This window comes from Seriola dumerili, unplaced genomic scaffold (assembly GCF_002260705.1).
Source record: "Seriola dumerili isolate Sdu_G_001 unplaced genomic scaffold, Sdu_1.0 BDQW01000017.1, whole genome shotgun sequence".
Lineage (NCBI taxonomy): Eukaryota > Metazoa > Chordata > Actinopteri > Carangiformes > Carangidae > Seriola > Seriola dumerili.
Window position 1 is genome coordinate 14,419,825 of NW_019174272.1, and position 18,592 is coordinate 14,438,416.

The 18,592-nt window shown below is 38.4% G+C and overlaps 1 protein-coding gene across 1 annotated transcript; it reads right to left on the reverse strand.

Moving 5' to 3' along the window:
- Positions 1 to 1,517: 1,517 nt before the first annotated feature.
- On the reverse strand, positions 1,518 to 15,806 carry LOC111228601 (arrestin domain-containing protein 1-like). The gene is made up of 8 exons (XM_022754586.1): positions 15,678 to 15,806; positions 12,805 to 12,915; positions 12,388 to 12,438; positions 9,490 to 9,644; positions 6,118 to 6,300; positions 5,764 to 5,940; positions 4,555 to 5,104; positions 1,518 to 2,703 (listed from the first exon to the last, which is right to left on the reverse strand). Exons 1-8 carry the CDS (start codon positions 15,793 to 15,795, stop codon positions 2,666 to 2,668), a joined length of 1,383 nt encoding a protein of 460 aa, XP_022610307.1. The 5' UTR covers positions 15,796 to 15,806; the 3' UTR covers positions 1,518 to 2,665.
- Positions 15,807 to 18,592: the final 2,786 nt, after the last annotated feature.

Consider the following 18,592-nt stretch of genomic DNA (forward strand, 5'->3'; position numbering starts at 1 on the left):
TCTCTCTCTCTCTCTTCTTTATTAAATTAATTTTATTTATTATTATTTTTATTTCTAAACAAAATATGATTTTTGTATAGGTTGTCATTGTTACTGCACTGTTTCATAAATAAAGATTTGATTTGAAAAAAAACACAAATAGCTAGATGTTTATTATGCAAATAAATGATTTTAAAATACAAAAAACATGTTTAAACAGAGCTGAAAATGCTGTAAATCGGAAACACTATAATAGAAATACATAAATGTAGATTTTTAAAGTAAAAAAAGTCGAATGTTTTAAAACAATTGTTTAGAAAAAAAACCCAATATAAATCAGTTCAGTCTTTCTGGAGCGATATGCAGAGCTGGCCAGAAGTTTGGTTTATGTGTTGAAAATCGGAATTTGGACTTTCTTCTTAATATTTTACTGTTATTAGGGAAGTTCTTTATACATAAATGCAGGTATTTTAAATGTAAATGTGTATAAATCAATGGCTGAGTAAGTCTCTGAAGCTTATTAAGGATAATAGGAAAGCCCTTAAGTTAATGACTGCTGGATTTATTTAAGTTCATTTGAGATGAGCCCATTTTCCTCTTTCTTCTTTTTGTGTTTTATTTATTTATTTATTTTGTATGTATGTGTATGGTTATGTTCAACCTGTTTCTTTTGTGTGAGTAAAGTGCCTTGTTTTTTTGTATGTTTATTAATAAAGAGGCTACTGCCAACATTAAAGAGCAACTGGCAAGTAAAATTCTTCACAAAGCCAGTTAACATTTCCTGGAAATTAAAATTTGAAAAGTAAATGCATATTTTTTTTTATGTTTTAAGAGACATGAAGACAGAAACTCAGTGGGAAAAGTGAGTGTTCAAAGTTGTTGCTTTACAGTGAAATGTTACTTCAAATTTGATAATGAAAAATGCAATATGAACAATTTAACCTGATTTTCCATTTATGCAAATAATTTTCAAGTCATGATTAATAATAAAATGCAATTTTTTTAACTATTAGAAAATGAAAATAAAACCAGCATTTGACATTTCACTTTCAAAGACTTAACCTGCTGTACAGTGGACAATATTCAAATGGAATAAGTGAAACAGCACCACCAGTCACAAGTCATTTACACTTACATGTCACCACACTCTTTTGGCGTGAAAATGAAAATGCAATTTTCTAACATTTTGAAAATGTCATTCCTGATCAGTAAGGCAGTACAAGAGGTAAGTAGTAGTTGAATTGTAGAAATGTTCTGGTTTTTTTTGTTTTTTTATGTATTTGAGTGCTACCCTCAATATGTCAGACTGTTCTGTATAATCTATACACACCGTTTACTCACCCAAACATGTTGGTCTAAATCATTTTCAGTTTCACATCATCAGTTTACATGTTGACATAAGTCATGTTCTATGAAAACATGGGTTAAGGTGTGTGGGTGAAAGGTACACACTGAATTTCTGCTAGAGCAACATTTATAGTGAGATCACATCTTTATTTATTTCTGGTATATTGAAAACAATAGACTTGAGAATACTATTAAAAAAACAAGGGCTGATTTACTGGAATCCAGACAGCGGTTGATAAACATTCAAAACAATAAATATTTCTGCATGTTTGATGGATTTAACTTGATCAAGAAATATTTAAATGTATTTACAAAAAACAGATTAAATTAGTTAAGAAACCTCAAATCAGTGATTTTGCATTGTTGTTCAACTATTAACAGAAATCAGACAGAGAGGATGTCATGAACGGAACCAACACACATGCAACAGAGGAAGAACAATATACAACATGATTTCTAAAAGGAAGTCTGCAGTCATTACGACAGAGTTAATGACCTAAATGTAACAAATGATCAAACATGGCAGAAATCTTGTGGCTAAACTGGATCCTGCACTACAACCTTATAAAGCTAAAGGGAGGAAGCTTGTGAAACCAATATCTGGATATCACATAAATTAGAAAACTTCTGATCAAAGCCAAATAAAAAAAAAAAGATCCTTCCTAACAACATATTTCATCCAGTCTTATACAAATAAAGAGGATTTCACCTGTTTCCAATAAAAATCCCACTGCTTTAATTCTTATTTGGCTTTGGAAAAAATAAGAGATGTTTGTTTTGCACAGGTTTTCATACATGACATTTTCAAACGTGACATCACAGATGTCATCTACATATTAATAACCCACAACTAAAAACTTGACTCCTGTTACTGCATGAAGAACAGAAAACAAAATCCTACCTCTTCTCTCTCCTTTCATTCAAAGTGCTTAAAACAAACAAAAAAGATTGATTTTTATAAAGACAGTGTTGATTTGCTGTGGCTAGTTTTCAGGGGAGAATAACCCCCATTAGGTTAGTTCAGCTCCTTGTTCACTGGGCAGCGGAGTCCGAGGTCAAATCACATTCATTTAAATTCAAAATATTGATTCTTATACATTTAGAAAAACCTGAAACTTACATAAAATCTGAGGGTTACTGTATAAAACAACTATCCTAGCAAGTCACATTAGGTTTCTTCTGTGTATTATACTCATTTTGCCCAAGTTAGTTATAACATGATAAAATGACAGGGCTCTTATTTTCACAAGGTAGGTGATTTGCAGTTTTAGTTCAACATTTTGTTTGATATCAGAGTGAATCAATCATCTTCCTGGTGGAGGGGTGGGGTCCTGGGACTTCATGTGTTGCAGCTCTCATCATAAGAAGGAGGAGCTTCTGTAACAGACAAGACACCATTAGACCAGCTGGTTAGTACACAAATACTATAACATGTCACACTTGTCACACATGTCAACAACATATGATGTCATCAGCCAGGGCACGAGACAGCCGTCACAGGTAATGTCTTACAGGGCTGCATCAGTCTCTATCACTTGGTCTGGCCGTCTGTGGACTACCCACCTTCACTGAGCCTGACATTGGTGATCTTAGGATGTGGGTGCCAAGTATATTATTTCTGTGTATTTCTATTTCTGTGAAGACTCTCAGTCATCCAGGCCGCGGTTATCCAAGAAAAGTAGATTGAGGGCAACTGGACTTGGTTGTAGATACTTGAAAAATTGAATCCAGTTGCCTCCAATTTGACTTTTCTTGAATATGTCTTGGGAGGGCTTAGTGACCCGAAAACAATATGTGTCCGACTCTGACCGTCCTTTATAGACACCTGATACTGTCTGACAGATAATGTTGTATGTGAGTCTTATCTTTGATGAGGGAAACATTAACTGTAAACAGTCATTCTAAATGTTGTATTTACTTGTTTAAGTTTTTGTCACTAGAAAAGCTAAATTGGCTTAATTACTCTTTTCAGCCCTAAGTAATGTCTGCAAGTATTCCTTTCAGACTCAGAATCAGACAGGTAGGGCAACCAGTGTGTACGCTGGCAGTCAAAACCCAGAGAAAAATAAGCCCTTAAAACACCCTCTGCAGGCAATGTCAATGTCCTAACCATCAGCCATGTTGACAGGAGGATCCAGGGATGAACACTGATTGTAATGTTCCAGTTTTTATTGACACTGTCAGAGAGGAGTTAATTCAGCCCTGTGTGGTTATTATTAAAGTCAGTGGTGTTAAAGCTAAGCCAGTTAAAGCTGAAAATCGACATATATTAGAAAGTTAACAAAGTGGAAGAGATATCTGTCCTCACATCTGATCTCAGAACAGCATTCTGTTGTTGTCTGTTTGCATTCATCTTGTAATTTACTGTCCTCTTGTGGTGGCAGGAGGATCCTGTCTCTGGAAGCTAGCTTGACTAGCAGCTGTTGCTGTTGTATCTATTGTGAGCTAGCTACAGACAAGTGTGCTTGTTGACTCAGCTTCCACAGCTCTGAGATCAGATATATTATTGCAGCAATATTATACACATGTGCAGATATGTGCGGAAACTACTTGCGCATTAGAAAATGTAGTTGTTAGGAGTCTTTTCTTCCAAAGTGTTAAGAGGTAGCAGAAGCAATAATTCACCCACTTTTTAAAACCTTTCTACACACAAACAATCAAATCAAAACAATGTAATTAGTGATGATGGACTGCACCTAGCACCACAATCCTAACACATGAGCACATGGTCTCTGCCTCACCTGATGCTACAGGGCACACACCTGCCATTCTCTTATGATGGGAACACCACTGGGATGTTTCCTGGACTGCACTATACTGACAGTGGTTTCTAATATTTTGCCCACCTCATTAACATGCAAGGGCCTTAACTCTTCTATTACTCGGTGTCAACAGAAACTAAACATGATAAGCTTCATAATGGTAGAAGTTTTGCAGAGCTAATGTATTGATGGCATTAGATAAAGAGGACACTGAGTGTAACTGTGACGGCATTATATGGATCTGTAAATATGGGACTGTTCAATATTACTAGCAAATGCAGGACTTGTAGAAAATATGACCGATGATCCAAAGCAAGTTCATCCTGCTGTAAGTTACAGTTGTGATCTGGAGTTTGTTGCAGTTTGGTTTTAAAATCTGTCCTAAATGACAGCGTTCTTCTTCTCCACATTCATCACTCTACAATCATGAACAGAGCCTGGACAGAATGAGTGTGTGCCAACTGACCTTGTGGATAAGATGAGGCGCCATAGTCTGGAGGCAGGATGAGTGGTGATGGTGCAGAGCTAGAACCGTTCTCAGGGGCATAAGGTGATGGGGCCCCTGTGGACCCACTGAATGTAGGCCCAGTGGGGGCAGTGCCAGGCCCGCTGTGCTGCTGGTTCTGGGAGAAAAAAAGGCCGGGGGCGTAGCTGAAGGCGTTGGGTGACACCAGCTGAGACTGGCGCTTGTTGGGGAAGCCATCGTTCATCGGAGTCCCACCCTCTGCTCCATGGTGGTACTCGGCTGGAGGAGCACTGGGGGAACTGTGAGAAGACATTCGGGGACGAGGGGCGGGACGGGGAGCGGGTTTTGGGGCAGTGCGAGGGGTCGTCGTAGGAGTGGTAGCAGAGGTGGAAGCGTCAGGGACAGAGGTGGAGGCGGAGGCTGGTGTATCCTCAGGTGCAGCAGAGGAAGGAGGAGCTGCTTTTTTGGAGTGGTGCAGTTTTTTGTCCAGTGAGACATTTCCAATGTGGATGGGTAATGTCAACATGACGTCTGGAGATTTTAGACTGACCTGTTTAATCAGAGGTCGAGACAATGTTAGTGACAGAGAACTACATTTTCTGACACACTGTCAAAAATACAGAAATATCAGGGAGGAATTTTTCACAAAATTTGAAAAAATGCACCGAATTTGAAAAGTTTGACGGACAGGGATTATTCTGATTATTCTGGGGGAAAAGAAAAATGTGCTAAATATGTCACATCCTGTCACAACAGAAGACAGTTATATATAGAAATATAGAAACCGAATGTATTTACTACCACTGTCTCCTCTTTCTTGATTTATTTGAACTGCTTTTACTTATGTGTGGGCAAGAAATACAGTACTTTGTGATGTCACAACAAAGCAGTCACCGCCCTCAGCCACGCCCCAAGCCCCGCCCACCTGGACCCACCATCCAACCTTGCAGGATTTGGTTTCTCTGTGTGTTTACATGAAATCCTCTATACATTTATTGGACCACTCAGTGTCGGATTGTTACTGTAGCTGTAACATGTAACATTCTGTGTTGTGTGTGTTTTGATTTATTAAAATTATTTTCTTTTCTTTTTGTGTAAGTGATGAATTAATTACTGTACAGTTAATCCTATGTGAAAGCTAATAAAATGACAAGACGTCAATCAAAAACTTTATTGTTTATAGTGTGAAAGGGGAAGAGCGTAACTTACTTTAACATAATATTCTATCTTTATCAGCTCACAGCCAGCGAGGGATGACTGAGGAAGAGGAGGAACGATGATCTGCTCCTTCCACTGCACCTCCTTGGCGGCCTTCACCACACCTCCCTCCACCTCTGCTATGGTTCTCATATCATAGGTGGGCCTCTTTGTCTCATAGGTCACCCTCTGAAAACACGTGGACATGGAGATTCATGAACTGTGCTCAGCGCATAGTGACTACATATACATATATAGCAGTTTTGCAGTCAGTCCTTTCAACCATGGCCTATAATAACAGAGATTACTAAGATTTGAAGTACTTCTTTAACAAAGCATAACCTGGTCCTCTCAGGTATGGTTTACCTGCATCAGACTGGCTGCCATGTTGCCTGTGCTCTTCCCGGACTGGTTGTGGATGTTGGCCGTCACCTGGATGATCTGGCCTGGTGTGTAGCCCTTCATGTCGGTCTGGGCCTTCAGGACCACTGTGCCTGTTTTCACCAGCATGTAGGTGAACTGCTGAGTCACTGCAGATGAACAGGTTCCCTGCAGGGAGAGAGGCAGCATCCGCACTTCAAGGGTTAGTAAGACACACATCACATTGGGACATCATGTTGAACTTTAAACTCCCAGTTAGACTTAATGACTTGCACAACATACTGGTTCTGTATCAGGACCTTCAGTTGCTCATGAAAAATAAAGTCGGTGGTGTACAGATCAGAGTGGTTCACTGGATCAGGTACCGGTGAGTCTGTGCACCGATCTGAACTGAACTTAAAGACGGCAGAACATAAAACTGCAGTTTCCAGCAGTTTTTACAAAGGGTTTCACCTGAGCCATGACAGACAACACAGTGGTGTCAGATCAGCACCAGTATCAGCTGGTAAACAAGTTCAGGAATCAGAATCAGTAAGAAAACAATGATATCTGAACATCTGCACAACAGCTGTTATTTCGATTGGTCCAGTATAGATTTATCATAATCATCATCATCATCATCATCATCATCACCACCATCTTCTGCATTAATCTAATTTACTGGTTTTTCTCAGTTAAATCTTTGGATTTGTTGCACATGTTCAAAATTGTAGACAGATGGATTCAATAAAACTATTGTTTGGATTTGATGAAATAATCAAACTTCAACTCCACTCCCAGGAATTACAATAAGTAACACCAGACACCAGTGCTTTTAATTGATATAACACGTTTATATCTAAAAAATAATAAAAGCATTTATAATTTAAATACAAACTGATAACTCTGTTTAAAAATTTTAAATGGCATTCAGTTTCATGAGAGGTGCATAATGACTTGTTTAGGTCCTGAAATGCTAAGTCTAGGACTTGGACTTGACTTGGGTCTTGTCCTGGTCTTGACTCTGGAAGTTACAAGGTTTTGCACCTTTCTTTTACAGAGACTAAAACCAATAACACCAGTGCTCCTTTAGTATATGATATAGAAGGAAATACTGTCCATCATCATCTATAAGGGTCCCACAGGTTCTCTTCCACTGTATCAGCATCAGTATGTGTTTTAAGGTTTTTTCTACATGATGATGGTTTGACTTTCACATGCAGTTATCTTTCTGTAATGGTTTAAACGTGTTAATGGGGACATTTAGCTTTTAATTTCTATTTACACAAGCCTATTGTGCTCGTTAATTCAGATCCTTTAAATGCACTGAATGATGTTTATTGAATTGAAGAACCTCCTTTTTATAGAAAATGTTTTGTTCTTATCATTCTACTAATTTTGTTTTGTTAAAGTCATAAATAAAGTCATACAGACTCAAATGTTCTGCCTCTAGCTGTTGTGTGCCGTAGATCTCTACAGATAACACCTTTATTCTCAACCCTTTATATACTAGACAGCTTTGAGCCCTATGTACATATTTGGTATTTTGGGACATTGCTTTTTGGATGTTGTTTGGTTTTTACTGTAAGTTGTGCTCTAATTGTGCAGCAGTGAGATGGAGGTGGAGGTTTATATAAGAGTTTGCTCTTGGATGTCAAATTTGACTATTTGTTGTTCTGTTGCTGATGTCATGTAGCCCCTCACCCTATAGTGGTTCATTCACAGATGCACTTCATCAAGCAGTCATGTTCTAACCTCAGCTGTTTATAAATATATTTATCATTGTCTGATTCACCACGGTTTCTTATGCTGATGACGCTTAGAGCTGAAACGCCTTTGTTGTTTGCCCCATATTAAATATCAAGACTATCTAAAGAGTGGGACTGATACTCCCTTTATCAAACACATCCAGAATCTGGTCTGCCATTCAGACACAACGTAATAGTGTGGCTGCTCTTCACAGTTATACCAACCCTGCTTTAGCGAATGCACTTAGAGACAGTATGACCAAGATATGGCACAAACAGGGGATTAAGAAATTTGGGGACCTCTATGAAAACAACACACTTATGAGCAGTTAGGTAGAGCCTTCCGCCTGCCAACGACTTATTTCTTTAAATATCTACAGGTCAGGCACTTCAGAAGTGCATCTGAGGGAGGAAACCCACCACATTAAAGCCTCTACTAATTGATGAGATCCTAAAAGATGTCAAACATGTCAGAGGAATTTTGTCCTTAACATAGAATAGAATAGAATTCTGGCTTTCACAGAAGTGAAACCCCTGAACACTAGAACCAAATGGGAGCAAGATATGGACTGTACTTTTGATAATGGGGACTGGGAATCACTATGTGAGAAGGCACTTACCTTCTCATATAACAGCCGCCATAAGCTCTTGCAGTTTAATATTATCCACAGAACCTACTTCACACCAGAAAGACTCCATAGGATAAATCATTCAATCAGAGCTCAGCCCAATTTATCAAATAGAGACAGGTAACCTCATTCTGGAAATGTAATAAATCAAAAACATTACTGGGGCTCAATATTGGAGATTCTCAAAGAGATGACGGGGTTTGAGATCCCTGGTTCACCTGAACTAGCCTCACTAGGCGACATATCTGACATCGCTCTCACCAAAAGAAACAAGGTGTGGTTTATAAAACTAGTCATGATTGCTGGTAACAAATGCATTGCTTTGTCATGGAAAAGGGAAGACCCTCCCCCTGTCTCCATGTGGTTTACATTTAGTAAGACATTTCCTCATACATGGCACCAGAAAAAAAATGATGTTTAAGCTCAAAAGAGAAGAGAACCACATCTCTGTGATAAACACTGGACGGATTTTAGTAGCTACATGGGAAATATCTCACAATCACAGCAATATTTACTCGCATCAGTATATGTTGAATATTTGTACCAATGTATGGAATTTATGTTAACCTCACTAAATGTTCACTCCCCCTTTTTTATCTATTCATTTTCATTTTTTTTACTCCTCTGGTACCTACGTCTTTCACATGTTATTTTTATATATAGGCCTATATTATATATATATATATAAACTTTAATTATGTATATTTTTTTATTTTATGTTATTTCTCTTTCATTATCTTTGATGTTTTACCCGTGTTTTCCCTTGTAGACTGCTCTGTATTGAAAATTCAATAAATAAATTGTTTAAAAAAATATCATAACTATTCAAGTGTGAGTGCTGCATCTCCTTTACCTTGAAAAACCAACAAATGTTGTTTTTCAAGTAATAGTTCCAACACAAAACTACCCCTGAAGCCACTGACTGCTAAATAAAATGAACAAGAAACAAAGAGACAAAAACATGGACTGATCATATATACACACATGTAATCATGTCTCACCCATATGTCTGGCACTTCATTCAGGTTTAGAGGGCTGAGCAGGTAGAAAGCTGTTTCTTTGTTGTAGTCTTTGGCAAATCGTGGAGTGTCAATAAAAGCCCTCACTCTGTAAATGATCCGCCCATAGTTGCCTTCAAAAGACGTGGGAGCAGAGGCTGCGGGAACAAGTCAAATATGTATTAGTTTTATCACATAACAGCTAATACAGAATAATAGATTTGAGTTAATGCTGAAAAATGTTACTGTTCCATAACCTGACAATTGAGCGGTTATGTTCCAGTCCTCTAATGTAAACAGGAAAACATGATTTCAGAGAGGGTCTGAATAACCTGCAGGCACTCAGTGCTGGAAACACACACACATTTCAAAAGACAGATCTAGATTCACAGCAGGAAGAAGACTGGTCGGGCCGGTTTTGAGTTTCTGTGGAGTTGTTCCTCATGCCGTGGAAGAGGTTTCACAGCAGGTGAGCGGCTGAACAAAGGCTCAACACAAGTTGCTGTGTCATTTTATACATGAGAGCGCATCATAATAAACCATGGCAGCAATATGTGGACAGGAAGTGAGGGACAGGATGAACTGTTATCTAAGAATGAAACGAATAAAAGTTATGAATCTTGTTACCGTAACAACATGCCTGCACCATTACAACAGGCAGAAGTCAGAGTTAAAGAAACACAAGCAGTCCAACGATCACACAAACAGTTTGGCTCATAAAACCAAAACCTTTGTTTACTCCAGATTAAGACCAGCCTGGACCTTTGTTTACAACCTGTCTGATCATGTGACTCGTGCTCGTGTATCAGACTCGGTGAGTACAGTACACAGATGATGGCCACAACTATGAAAATAAGAGCCAAGTTGTTCCATTATTTTGAAACAGACTATAAACACAGTGATAATACAACATTGTTAATGCAGGCTACACCTGCAGCGAAACGCAGGGAAGCAAACTGCATTTACTGATCTTTGCCACTCGGGGCAGCAGAATTAGCTGTAAACACAATATCTGACACATTATTACCTCATAGAAGTTGCTGATTTACTCATCCAGCAGACACAGACCATTATGAGCTTTCATTTGGAGTCCTGCTTGCGTCCATCTGACAAGTCTAATATTCACTTTTAGCTCTCCATCAACTCCTGAAAAAATGATCTGGCTCATTAGCGACTATGCTCCACTATCTTCACCAGCTAGTCTAACTTTGTCAGCTGTTTCGAGCTGGGCAGGTAGTGGACAGTGTACAGCTTTTCTTTTATTGAAAAAAGTTCCATTCTGCTGCCGATAGTCCCTTTAGCACAGCTTGTTCAAGGCGGGAATGTTGGGCCTTTATTGTAAAAAGTATGAACACTGAATGGGAGGGATGCATTGTTGTTCCGCCTTTAAATGAGCAGTGGAGGTAGTGACAGAGCCAGACTGACGTTAAAGGAAGAACTGATACTGCAGGACAGATGCCAACTCTGTTGTGTGATGGAAAGCCTCTGATCTCTGATTCCTGAGTGCTGGCATGCTATCTACAAATCACACACTGGGGTGGCACCCTGCCAGCTGTTTGGTTCAGTGTTTAGCAGAATCACGATGCATCTTCTTAATGGAAATATAGTATGATTTCTGTATAAAAAGTGGTGAGGGATACAAAGCAGAGTTCTTGATTGATCATTCTCTCTGGGTTCTTAATCATGGGTTCCCCTGACGATGAGTCCATTTTAATGTAAACATTTTCATTACAGAAGCTTTAAAAAGGGAGCTATTTGTAAGTTTTGCTATTGCTACATAGTCTTCTCTGAGCAGACGGGACACTACAGTGACTCGGTATCAGAAAGTGACAAGATGTGCGAGCGCAAGCTGGTTAGCATGCTAACTTCAGAAGAAAAGACATGACAGAAATGAAGCAAAACAAGAGGGTTGCTCTGGACTCTTGGTGAATAAGGGAAATAAGTTTGATGCTGAACTTGTGCATTTCTTCTAGACCGGCATGAAAACAGCTGTTTATGCTAACATTAGCGAATGCTATGTAGTAGTGCTACTCGATAATGGCTAAAATCATAATCATGGTTATTTTGATCAATATTGAGTTCACTGTTCAATATTTAACAGGGTTACTCACTGACTTTGGAAACTCCAAGCATTCACTGAACTTTTATAAAAAACTTTTTAACAGTGGACTTTCTTGAACTTTAAATATTCAATTCAACAGAAAAACTAATTAAAAAATAAATTTTAAAAATTAGATAAATAAATAATATCTAAATATATACAAATAAATATATAATATAAAAGTTAATTTGATCAAAATAAATAAGATCAACTATGTTGTAACATTAGTGTACTTCCACAACCTACTAAAAACTACTAAACAAACAGATTCAGTATATAAAAATGATAAAGAAAAATAAATTAGACCAAAATAAATGAGATTAAACATGTTGTAGTGCACTGCACCAACATATTGAAAACTCAAAAACATATATTGCAAACATATGCTGAAATGTAACCAGGAAGTGGATGGGGGGAAGGTTTTTGTAGGGGGGGGTGAAATTTAATGCGAAGCCAAAATCGTAATCGGAAATAAAATTAGATTAATCACTCAGAGCTATTATGTAGCAATAGCAAAACTTACATACAGCTCCTTTAAATTATAGCAACTTTCCTTTTTTAAGTAAGTAGTGGTTGCAGTTTAAGTAGTAAATCAGTGCAAAGTGTCGCACAGAACTCATAAGCCCAGCGAGTGATGGGCTCAGAGTCCTGTCCTCACAGCAGCTGAACCGTAACAGCACTGGGGTAAATATCATCCTGCTGGGACACGTCTGTCAGGTGAAATGTGAGGGCAAAACACACACAAGCATAGGAAAGAATGTGCAGTGACAAGTGTTCAGCCCATCACTCAGAGCTCCTACCTGGAATGAGAAACTTGAAGGGAAACGTGTGTTCTCCCTGTTTCAGGGTTCCTGCGTGGAGACAGAGATAACATTCATTAGTGCAAACAGTAACAATCGCGCTGCTGTTTCCCAGCAGGCAGGACTGCCTCAGGGCTGCATGAAGTAAACACAAAGAACCATGGGAACTTTCACTACTATACTCTTTACCCTTCAATTATTTCAGCAGCCTAGTTGTATTCTCTATGATGTGGCTGTGTCGAGTATTTTCACTCAGTGTTTTGTGACGTGTCCACACAGGGAAGTATTAAAGGCCAGTTAAGCTCTGTAATCTGTGACTGGACTGGGCTTGATGTGAACTATCTGATACCGACTGCAGCTCAGATCAAACTCTTTGGATTGGTTTTGTAGTTGCATCTCAGGTGTCTGCCTGCTCACCTTTGTCTGCGACAGAGACGGTGCTGTTGAAGTACTGCTCCTCCATTGTCCACGCCGTGTCATTCACCTTGTTGGTGATGCCACAGAAACCATTGCAGTTCACTTTGATGGCTGCAGGTAAGAAAATACAGACAGAGTAAATCAATAAAGCTCCCCTCATTGCCATGTTTTCTGTTTCCGTTGTCAGGACAACGGAACAAATATATAATAGTGACTGAAACATAGCCTGTTAAGACGACATGTTAACCAGCAGCCACTTCCAAGCTGCTACTAAAATCCTGATTTTATAACCATGACGTCATCTGACCAAAGACTCACCAAACACATCAGTTAAAGACAAAGACTGAGCTGTGACTTCAGCTGGATGTACGGTAACATGATCACTCACAGAGAAAGTTAGAAGCTCAGTCACATCAGCTGCTGTGCGGTCAGCAGGGAGACGTGTGTCTGCGGAGGGAAATGTTGATGATTTTTGTATCCAATCACTTTCTTCAGTAGTGAAATCAAATCAAATCAAATTTAAACTATTTTTTCCCTGTGATTTCCTGGATCTATGAATTTCATGTTCATTAATGAACAACATAAGAGATAAACTCCTCCGGATCGGGGGACGACTAAACTCTATTAGAGCCCCCACACTCTTTTCTTTTATCTGGTTTTACTCTGGTGGGGTGGGGGAGGTTGTCATGTTAAAACATGAAGATTTCGCGTCACTGGAAATAATGGACCCAAACCATTAAAAACTGACTAACAACAGTATGTGTCCACATACATGAACTATTTTCAGTCTTAAAAACTCTATAAAAAGATACTGGGTGCAGAATACATCTTTCAGTAACCTCATCATATGCATCTTATCTGAGGGGAACCGCAACGACTCAAAACACATCTGATTTTTAACACAGTGTCAATATTTGTCCAGTTAAAGTTCTCTTATCTCGAGGCCCCACCCACTTCACAATCCATCAGTGATTGAAAGTGTTGCTCTGAGACAGAGTGTGTTTCCTGGTTGGTGGTGAAGTGCAGCTGACAGTCTGACCAGCTCTACCTGAGCAGGAATGTAAACAGACGAGAAGCTTTCAAACAGAAACTCCCTCAACAACATACACAGTAACTGCTCCCAAGTTGACACACACACGCGCGCGCACACACACACACACACACGCACACACACACACACACGCACACACACGCACACACACACACACGCACACACACGCACACACACACACACACACACACACACACACATACACACACACACACACAGAGAACACGAAGAATGATCTCACAGAGAAAATGGTACTTAATAATTAGGGCTAAACTTGTAATAAGTCTGTATCACTGATGATTAATGGGCTTTTAGGCTGCAGTAGATTCACAGTAACCTGTTGTTCATCCTTGCTGAGGCATTTATTGTTTAAGATTTCAGTGACGATAAAACAAAAACAAAACAAAAGATATTTTGATGCTGTGATGGAAACAATGTGGAGAAGGGTGTGTTTGTAATTCACACACTTTGTCTTTTTCCTGACACTAGTTTACAGTTGCATGTGTTCTCCATCATTAGGAACTGAGATCTGTAGAAGAACATTTACATCAGACATGGAAGTGCAGAGAAAGACTGGAAGGATTTGTTTCTTATAAACAACTGCTGGTGAAAATGAGCTCCTCCTGAATATTTCATTTTAAATTTATCCTCTTTGAAATGTACAGCAGGTCATTTCCTGTTGTATATGGTAGGGTTCAGTTCTGTTGGTCATTTCAGGTTCAGTCTAAAAGCCGCTTTAGACCTTTTTCACATTTAACTGGAGAAAAATTCAAAATGAAAAAGTCAGACTTCAACATTCAGGCTCTGACTCTGACCTCTGTCCTCTCAGGTCACATTCTGTATATTTTTGGAATTAAATGACATATATTCACACAGATGGTTTTTCAAAGTAAAATATTTCACTTCGATACATGCAGTTATTTTAAATTTCAACACTGATATTCAGGAGTGGTAACATGACATATTCAGTGTTTGATCAAATCTAAACTTGTGTTTCTTCGTCGTTGGTTTCAGGTTTTCAGATGTGAGAAGTTTCTACTTGTTGTTCTCTTTTGAATTCTCACTGTTCTCTGGTGTTTTGTAGACCAAACAATTCATGGAGAAAATAAGTGGCTTCATAAATGACAAAGCAATGTCACACAGCTGAAAACCGTTTCTATTGGCTCCTGAAAAGTCTTGTAGAGGACAGAGACCTTCATGCTGAAGACGATGTCACATAACTGAATAAATCAAACCCTATCAAACCAGCTCAAGTCTGGATTACACTGCATGTTCCTCGGGTCATGGAATAACCTACAACACACTTTAAATATGGATTCCCTGAAAACATTGGGACAGTTTAGAAATATGCCTTTAAATCTTAATGTCTTTGAATGTAACTGTTTTTTTATTAGGAATTGTTTTCTGCATTTCTGCTGTTTGGTTTGTTTTCTTTCCGTTTATGTAATCTCTGCATCAATGTATCCCAGAAGAAATAAATATTTAATTTATAAATATTTTAATATGAAGTCAGGAGGCTTTAACATTGTTGATGGAGGACGTAATAGAAGGAAGAAAAACACCAACATTCCCATGAGCTCGCGTTCCCCTAACCTCCCACTACAGAAGTAAAAATATTACAACATAGAGATCATTTACATCAGCATATAAAGTTAGTTTTCAGTTTATTATAAAACAGACACAGACTGGACCAACATTAACTTCATGTTCAAACTAAATAAACTCTTGGCTCAGTCCGTCACTTCCTTGTTTGGCGGTGGCGGTGTTATCCCACCTGGTGAGAAAAACGTCGGCGGAATAATCTCATCGGTATCACACTCACCTTTGCACGGCAGCGCCTGGTTCACTTTGATCGTCACGGTACCGGAGATGGACTCTCCGGGACTGTACACCACTTTGTTTTTGTCGAGCGCGATCTCAAACTCCTGAAGCTTCCCCATGTTTCCCCCGAGCCACGGCGGCGAGACTGAAGATCACCTGTACTCGCCCGCACATACGACTCTCCGGTCCCGCCCCTCGAATGACGTCACCTACCTGTCAAAGATGAAAAGATAATCAGGTGTATGCAGATATAGATTTGCAGACAGCATGGCTATTACCCCATACGTTTTTGTATCACCAGTAAAATTAAAGTACATTTCAAAATTTTACACAATACACACACACACACACACACACACACACACACACACACACACACACACACACACACACACACACACGCACATACTGTACATACATACATACATGTGTATATATGTGTGTGTGTGTATACATACATGCACATGTGTACATGTTTATGTACATTTATGTACATATATATATATATATATATATATATATACATGAATGTCCTGGGTTGATGGAGCCAATATTCTAAATAAGAAACTAAAAGTGAATATTGAAATAGTTCTGTTTGATGTAATGCTGTTTTTGTCAAGATAAGACTGAAAGTAACATGTTGTATGTTATACAACATTTTATTATTTTTGGAAAATACCATATTCATAAGAAAAGGCAACTTTCCTGCACTTTAAACAGTCTAGCAAAACTTTGTCTGATGTTAAAAATGAGACCTTAAAGCTGTGGAATGAATATAATATGCTGCATATAACACAAACTATGGTTTCGTAACATGAACAATGTGAAAATGTTTAACTATTAATTTTTTGGTTTGTTATTTCTTTTATTTGTTTATTGTTTATGTGTGTGTTTGTACCTTTATATGTGTGTAAAATAAAGAAACTGGGGGAAAAAAACAAAAAAACAGACTAGAATTTGTTAGACAACCGGTGGGTCTAATGAATCTAATCACTGTTGAACTGCATTAAGAGAAAAGAAAGTTGGCTCAAGCTTGCAAGTCTCACAAGTCCAAAATTTTATAAAACTTCATGAATATTAAATACAAGATGATCAAAATCGAAGCAGGAGATATCCAGAGTTTTCCTTGTACTGGATCCTACATTTCATCTTTTTGCTTTTTGGTTAGTTAGTTTTTAGTTTTAGTTGCTCGTTAGTTAGTTTGATGACATCATCTGGGTGATATTCTCAGGCTTGATAAGCTCAGAGCCACAGAGATGAGAAGTTTAGTTCCCCTTTAATCTCAGTGTTGAGGCTGTAAAACCAACAGAGGGGTTGAGCATTGTATATGCAGCTAATGCAGCTGCTCTGAAAGACAACTGTCCTGACTCACTGGTGGCCTCTAGAGGCTGTAATGTTCATAGCACCCTGCAGTTTGAGGTGACAGACAGATCAACCACTGGGGCTAAAGATTTAGTTTGTTCTGAGGGCAGCGGTAGAGAAAGGTCATGGGGTCATTCAAATCAAAAGTACAGTATGTGATCAGCAAAGTTCACAGCAACTGGAGTTCAGGGCAAAGTCTGTCTGTTTGCCTGATGTTGGTCCCACAGAAAAGAGAGTGTTCAAACTGGGAGTTGATGGGCTCAGGGCTGGATCCATCATTATTATATCAATATTACTAATATACAGTCTTGTTTTGAGGATTGATTAAAAAATTATTTGAAAACACTGAGCACTCACTATTTCTTTGCATCTCTTTGTATATTTGCACCTCTGCTGATGTTACTTGCACACCTGCAGTGATTTCATTCGTTCAGAGATTTATTGGATCAAAACCAAAGTTGATTTCCCTCCTCTTCTGTGTTTAAGCTTTGACACAGACTGTCTACACACTTCCTGTGAGGCCTTACTGAGGAGAAAAACACACTGTCATCATTATGTAAAAACAGAATGACAGTGGAATTACAATGACAAAAAAGAAAGAAAAACAAAAATGAATCAGAATTCAATGCTTGATAAATAGATAAATGTACAACCATGTGCAGCTGACATGTGTAATAATGTTTTCACATGAAATATAATATTTGACATTGTCGATTATTCCTCTTTGAGGAGTTCATTATATAATTTGACAGTCTTATTACTTTTTAGTATTAATAAGGTCAAGAGTCTTAATATGTTCTCTAAATTCTTTTTAAAAATTCAATAAAACTGGGGGTGACTTTTGTTCCTCTGCATTTATGAATATGAAATAACAATGAATTCAATGTCATAATCATTATGTTCATAACTTGTAATGATATTTTTACATTCGATATTGAAATTATTTTTACCTTTATGGATTATATAATTAGTCAATTCAGCCCAAAAGGTAACTGTGATTGTACATATATACAGTAAAAATATAGATGGGAAATACTATTTTTCATACCACAAAAATCACACTTGCAATCAATATCCACTTGAATCTTTCTAATATGTAACTGGATAAACTATGTAATATCTTGAAGGACACCTCGTTACACTTAACTTAACGATAACTGTGATGACAACATCAAGGGTCAGTTTCCCACATGATTCATTCACTCATCAAGCACTTCATTAGGAACACATGTACACCTGCTTATTCATGTAATTATCCAGTCAGCCAAGCATGTGGCAGCAGTGTATAAACTCCTGCAGATCAGACTTTGACTGTGACATGATGTTGAAGCTGCTGGCTCAACATCACTAGAGTTTTTACTCAGAGTGGAACAACAACAGAAGCATCCCATGAACACCAGCTTGGTGTCCAGCCTACAGCAGAAGACCACATCAGGTTCCACTTCCTGTCACCAAGACCAGAAACCTGAGTCTCACCAACTGGACAGGTGAAGACCTGGTCTGATGGATCTGGATTTGTGCTGAGGCAGCAGATGGTCTGAATCCATGGACCAA